This window comes from Salvia splendens, chromosome 1, assembly GCF_004379255.2.
Source record: "Salvia splendens isolate huo1 chromosome 1, SspV2, whole genome shotgun sequence".
NCBI lineage: Eukaryota > Viridiplantae > Streptophyta > Magnoliopsida > Lamiales > Lamiaceae > Salvia > Salvia splendens.
In genome coordinates, this window is record NC_056032.1 from 42,149,458 (window position 1) to 42,156,562 (window position 7,105).

Genomic DNA, 7,105 nt, shown 5'->3' on the forward strand with positions numbered 1-7,105 from the left:
GCCGACCTCTACAATGCGGCCAAGCCGCCGAACGCGTACAAGCGCAAGCGTGAGCAACTCCGCAAGCACTGGGATCAAGTGAAGAAGCAAGTGAACTTGTACGCGGCGGAGTTCGAGAAGTGCGCGCGGGCACAGGGGAGCGGCGAGAGCTGGGAAGACGTGCGTGCTAAAGCGATATTGTCGTACCGGTCGATGTTCGGCGAGTTCAAGCACGAGGCCATCTGGACGCTTTTGAGGGACAAGCAGAAATTCCAAGGTGGAATTCTGCACACTAGTGCGCCAAAGAGGATGAAGACCACCGAAGTTGGTGGTTACACGAGCAGCGGCAGCGGCAATCAACCGGTTGACCTCAACCGGTTGTACGTGGACGACAGCGGTTCCGGCACACCGATGTCCTCCCGACGTCCTCCCGGCGTCAAGGCTGCGAAGGCCAAAGGGAAGGCGGCCGCGACCTCATCCTCGACCGCTGCAACCCCACCTCCGCTCCCGGAAATGCTCCCGCCCCAGGCAGCCGAAGTGTATTCGTCGTTGGCGACAGCGTCGATGGCGAGGACGTTGTTGGAGACGCACAAGGCCCTCAAGAAGTGTACCGACCCCGACGAAGCCGAATACCTCCGGGCATTGATAGATGAACTGCGTCGGAAGTTGGGAATTGCACCGACTTAGTTTTTTTTTTTGTAAGTTGAACGGTGTAACTTCTTTTTTTATTAATGTGTCCCCGTTTGTTATTTCGACCTTTTTATTTACTCGTTATTAATTGTTAGTTGAAAACATTTAAATCAATTAAACAAATAAATAAAATGATGATGTGGCGCGCCATAGGGCGCGCCTTAGGGCGCGCCTTAGGGCGCCCCACTGCAGGTGGGGAGGTAGGAGGATAAAACTGCTGACGTGGCGCGCTATAGGGCGCGCCTTAGGGCGCCCCATTGCTAATGCCCTAAGACATAAATTCTTAATATCCGATGCAAAGTATCTCTGACACACTGCCGCCGCGGCTAACAGCTGTATATTTACACTGCTTCACCACAATTCTATTTTTTTTAAATAAAATACTAATAAATTCGATCATTTCAACACTATTTCTTCCCAGGAACTTTATGTGTCACGCGTGATTATTATACCTATCACACACACCTTTTCCTATATATATACTCTCCTTAATTAATTAATCATCACCCTAAAAAAGTAAACCTCAAATATATAAACATTATATATATATGTACTTGTTTTATGGTTGATGAGCTTGCTAGTACACCCGGCCACACCACAAAGAAATAAAACCATACTTTTGAGTCCTAAAAGATTTCCACAAAAAATAAATATTTATATATATTCCGTTAGTCTTTATGTCAATAGTCTTAGTAGTAGATGATACATGTTATAATATCAAACTGATAAAGTAATAGAGATACTCAGAAAAAATGAGTGAAGTATTAATTCTTTCAAAAATATAAGAAAATTAATTTTTATAATGACTCAAAATAGAAAAATACGACCATTATGGACAAAAATAGATATATTTATATATTAATGGATTCTTCGAAATATTCCCATTTCTTGGCCAAAAGTGGAAGCTCTATAACATCTCACAACCTGGCAGCCGAAAAGGAATACTAGCTCACACATATAATATTTATTATATTTAATGTACAACTCATATATATATCTGTATTTAAATGCATGATTTTTGTATTATACATGATGTTTCAGTTTCATTATTACAAGTACTACAATATATGTGGGTAAATTTATGATGTCATAGTGAAACCTTTGATTTTTTTATAATGTAGGATAAAATATTGAGTTTACTTGACAATAATAAATTAATATATACTCCTATAATACTTCTATTTTGGATTATCTATCCCATGGCACACTACACATATATCAGAGTATATGGTTGATAGATAGTACATGTGACTATTCAATTTATCAAATAGTAAAATTTTTGAAGTCAATAAAATATTGGATTATCATAAATATGTACTGTACAGAGAATGTTTTGAAAAATGTATTAATTTAATTTTATAATTATATACATTTAGAACAATAGAAAGAGGTTATATTCATAGCTCACATTCCTTTTCTCATGAAAAGCAGAGACTCCATGAAAACCAAGAATTCATTCACATGCTGCCCATGAATCTGCATTTCTTGAAAAACTTCAATCATTTTTTTATTTTCTCAAACCCCATACACGACCTATCGAGCTACTACTTAAATTAACGAATAACATTAAATTTGATTTAATCGACCTATGATTATCACACAAGTAACACCCTAAACACCATTGAAGCATATAGACTATAATCACGACAATATTGTAGTAATAAATTAATAATCTTAGCACGGATTTTACTTTCTAAGCGCCAGGACATACGCGTGTCAATCTAAAATTATTTTATCAAAATATTCGAACTTTAACTTTTGTATTTGAAAAAAACTCTTTACTGATAACAAATTAATTTGTTTTTTTATCACTCTATTACTCATGAGCTACTTATTGAGAAAAACCAATAACTTCGTCAAATTCGTAAATTCAGAATGTATGAAATCTCTTCAAATAGGATCTAATATTCAAAACCAATAACTAACCAAATTATAATCGACCATTCTACCACTAAACTACTGAAAATCAATGAGGGTAAATAAGATCCAATAGAATTCAATTCACTCATCTACCAAAATGAAATAGTCTTTTTACCGATTTTTTTCACTTTAAAGGAAGTGAAAAATTATATTACTAGAACCAATTTATGACCAGCCACTCTACTACTGAGCAATTGAGAAACAATGAGTGATATAGATATGGTAGAATTCAATTCCCATCAACCTCAAACTAAGAATCAGAGTCGTTTTATTCATGATAATATCATGGAAGTACTTGAAATGTCTACAAAAATTATAGATAAAATTATGGATAAAAAAAATGATATGGTGGGACCTACAAGCACACTAGGAAGTGTGAACCATGGGTTGGCAGTTATGGGCTTAGTGGGCCGAAACAGCCTTAAGTCACAATCTGAATGTGGGGATCCAATAAGGGGTGTGGCTCCTGTCTTTCTCCCGGCTATTTTTCAAGCTTCCACTCCACGTGCTCTCTTCCTACTCAGCTTTTGCTATTGCCACATCATCACAATTCATATACATATACCATCTTAAATTAATTTTATTGGGTGTGAATGGGTCCACAGAATCAGATGGCCAAGAAGAAATCCATATTTTGTTGATACTGTAAATGTGAAATTATTCATCCCCTTCTTATATATTTTTATATATAAGTAGAGAATATCTCTGTGCATCCTTACATGTTAGTGCATATAATTTAACATGGCATATCCATATAATGTACATTTCAAATCATTCACCCCAATTGATACAACAACCGGATTGATCATTGCATTATTTCTCTATTGTGATTTTTGCAATATTATCATCACTTATGATGGATTCAGGTAGGGTCGGCACCAGCCATGAAGGCCGAAAAAATCCATTAATTTCAGTTGCCGCAGACTTCACAGTGCGACAACTCCACCCCAGTCCATCAGGTTATGATTCACATTGATGACCTTATTCACTGTGTCCAATCCTACAAATTTCGTTTTCTGGATTAATGATTATATATGTGATTCATGTTTGAATTTTGATGCATATCTTAATATAGGTATTTTTCACATCAGCTGACCAAATCCCTCAAATGCATTCCCTTTTGATAATGTGTTGGTATTTATTTTTACGCGCTACTCATTATAATGCATTTGATGGAAGCTTAAACCTAAAACCCAATAATTAATGAAGAGAGTAAGCCTTTTTTAATCACTTGCAGTGATTTCTATGTTTACACCTAAGTGTAACTGTAATTTGTTTATTAAACTAAAAACATCAATGTCAATTTTAGTCGTTATATTTATTTTTTCAACAAAGTAATTTAAAATTAACAGTCTTTAATTATTTAATCTAACTATCAGACTATTTTAAAATATTTATAAAATTCTTAATTTCACGAAACGGAGACTTACTATATATCTTGACCAACAACTTCATCATATGGACTATGATTGACATACATTATTCACATATACATGTTGTTTATATTCAATCTATTTATTCCACTTATAATTTAAAAGCAAAAACATAGAAAATTAGGAGTGCAGCGCCTAAGTATGAGAATAATCTTTCACATATCTCAACGTCCTTAATAAAATAAAACAAAAGAACCCCAAAGCTACAAAGTAACCTAGAAAATACAAGCTTATAACCCCACCAAAAACTATTACTTAAAAGAAATACATAAAATAATTGCAGAACCCCATTAAAATAATAGATCGAAGACTTGGGATTAATATTTCGAAAAAAAGTCATTAACTTCTCGTCACATGCATCTCTCCTCTATTTAAGCCCCTCCAACCCCCTACTCTCACTCATCAAATCCAAACTCAACCCAACCTTCTCTCTCTATTCTCTCAATTCTCCAACCTCTCAAACTACAAAAAAAAAAAAAGATCAAAATCTCATCCAATTCCACAAGTGTGAAAGATGTTTAACATGACAGATATGAACATGTTTTCGCGGCGGTGCGTGTGGGTAAATGGCCCCGTGATAGTCGGGGCAGGGCCCTCTGGACTGGCCGTGGCGGCCGGCCTCAGAGAGCAAGGCGTCCCTTACGTAATCCTCGAAAGGGCCGCCTGCATTGCCTCCCTATGGCAAAACCGTACCTACGATAGGCTTAAACTCCACCTCCCAAAGCAATTTTGCCAACTCCCCAACTACCCATTTCCTGACCACTACCCAGAGTATCCATCTAAGAAACAATTCGTCGACTACCTCGAATCCTACACCGCCCACCACGACATCCGCCCGCACTTCAACGAGAGCGTCGACTCCGCCAAGTACGACGAGGCCTGCCGCCTGTGGCGCGTCCGCACCACAGGCCCGGACGGCGAGGTCGAGTACATCTGCCAGTGGCTGGTGGTGGCCACTGGTGAGAACGCGGACCCCGTCGTCCCAGACGTGGAGGGGCTCGTCTCCTTTGGAGGCGAGGTCGTCCACGCCTGCGACTACAAGTCCGGCGACAGATTTAAAGGGAAAAAAGTCCTCGTCGTCGGATGCGGGAACTCCGGGATGGAGGTCTCCCTCGACCTCTGCAACCACGGCGCCCGGCCAGCGATGGTCGTCCGCAACGCGGTCCACGTGCTCCCGAGGGAGATGTTCGGGAAATCGACGTTCGAGCTGGCTATGATGATGATGAAATGGCTGCCGCTTTGGCTTGTCGACAAGCTGCTCCTCTTTTTCACTTGGATGATCCTCGGGAGCACCGAGAGCCTCGGGCTCAAGCGGCCCGATATCGGGCCGCTCGCCCTTAAAAACTACGGGCGCACGCCCGTGCTCGACATTGGCGCACTGGAGAAGATTAGATCCAAGGAAATCCAATTGGTTCCTGGGATCCAGCGCTTCTCCTGCGCCAGTGTCGAGCTGACCAGTGGGGAACAGCTCGACATCGACGCGGTAGTTTTGGCCACGGGGTACCGCAGCAACGTGCCCTACTGGCTGCACGAGACGGAATTCTTCGGGAAAAACGGATTCCCGAAAACGCCCTTCCCGCACGGCTGGAAGGGGAAATCCGGCCTTTACGCGGCCGGATTCACCAGGAGAGGGCTCTCCGGGTTGTCAGCTGATGCTATCAAGATCTCGCAAGATATTGCCGGAGTTTGGAAGGATGATTTGAAGCAGAAGAAGCAGAAAGTTCCGACACACCGTCGTTGCATTTCAACCTTCTAAATTTGATCATCGGTCTTAATTAGGCAAAAGTGTATATTGATTAGCAGAAGATAGCATTAATTAGAGATTAGCCCTCTCCAAATATGACCCAAATTTTGAAATATTGGGTGTATTTTTGTATACTATTACCCACCAAGGATGACGAGGCTTATTCCTCTATGTCGAAATATGAAGTAAAAAAAGAACAATTTTAATACATGTCAAATGTAATGTGTTATAGATGATAGATCACTATCTTTGTACAATTTTGAACACATCAATTTCAATGGAAAAGGAAGCCCATTTTCTTAAACTCGTGTTTGTTTCTCATGTGTTACATCCCAAACTTGTTACAACAGGAAGCTATCCAACAGGTGGGATGGATGTTTTTCTATAGTCTAGTTCTTGTCACACTTGTAAATCAAATGGAATCGTGATGATGTATCCAATTCAATTGATTACTACTATTCCATTAACTAATGCAACTCTTTTTTCAACATGTTATATCAACATCAACAACAAAGTGTAATGCCTTAGTCCCCTTGATGGTCAAGTAGCGAGGTGGGTACGTACGACTCGTGCCAAAAGTTTCGAGTTCAAATCTTATGGATTTGCGTACGTCATGACACGAGTTGCAATGGGGTTGGTTCATGAGTATGGCCTTAAAACTCTATAATCGATCTTCGACCCTTAGACTCCTCTTCGCAATGTATGATGATAACACATATCTCACAAAAACGGCAATTTCATGATTTTGGTTAATACAAAAAAAAAGACGACCTTCTTAAGCCAACGAGTTCCAACCCCACGAGATCTGTTTCACTAAGTTTTCACAACATTGAATAAAGAATGCGTATAGTAATTATTGTAATGAAGTTATGATGATTAAAGATCATATTAGATAATTATAATTACGTTGTTTATTGCCAATAAAAAATGGTCCAGCATTTTATCACCAAACATGCATATTAGTCGCAATGGGGGTGATGTGCAATTATAGCTATTACTATTAGTATTAGTTTTCTTTCATATCGTTTTCATTAAAATCAAATATCATCATCCATGTAACTTGTATCGATGTTGATATCTTCACTTAGACTTCTAAAATATTAATCATATTATACACATTTTGGATGTGTGTATCAACAGGGATAAATCATAAATATCAGAAACATGATTGATTTACAGTTAACACACCTCTGTATAGCATAATGACAATCAATAAGTAGAATTACAATGAATGTTTCCTGTAAAGCACAATTAATATGTGAAATAAATACAGTTCAAAAGCTGTTGGAAACAGCAGTAAATTTGTAATACCTAGATGGGACTAGCTGGATTCTCACTA

The 7,105-nt window shown here is 39.0% G+C and overlaps 1 protein-coding gene across 1 annotated transcript; it reads left to right on the forward strand.

Moving 5' to 3' along the window:
- The first annotated feature begins 4,441 nt into the window (after positions 1-4,441).
- LOC121800772 (probable indole-3-pyruvate monooxygenase YUCCA9) lies at positions 4,442-6,070 on the forward strand. The gene has a single exon (XM_042200280.1). The coding sequence runs from the start codon at positions 4,537-4,539 to the stop codon at positions 5,776-5,778; it is 1,242 nt and encodes a 413-aa protein (XP_042056214.1). The 5' UTR covers positions 4,442-4,536; the 3' UTR covers positions 5,779-6,070.
- Positions 6,071-7,105: the final 1,035 nt, after the last annotated feature.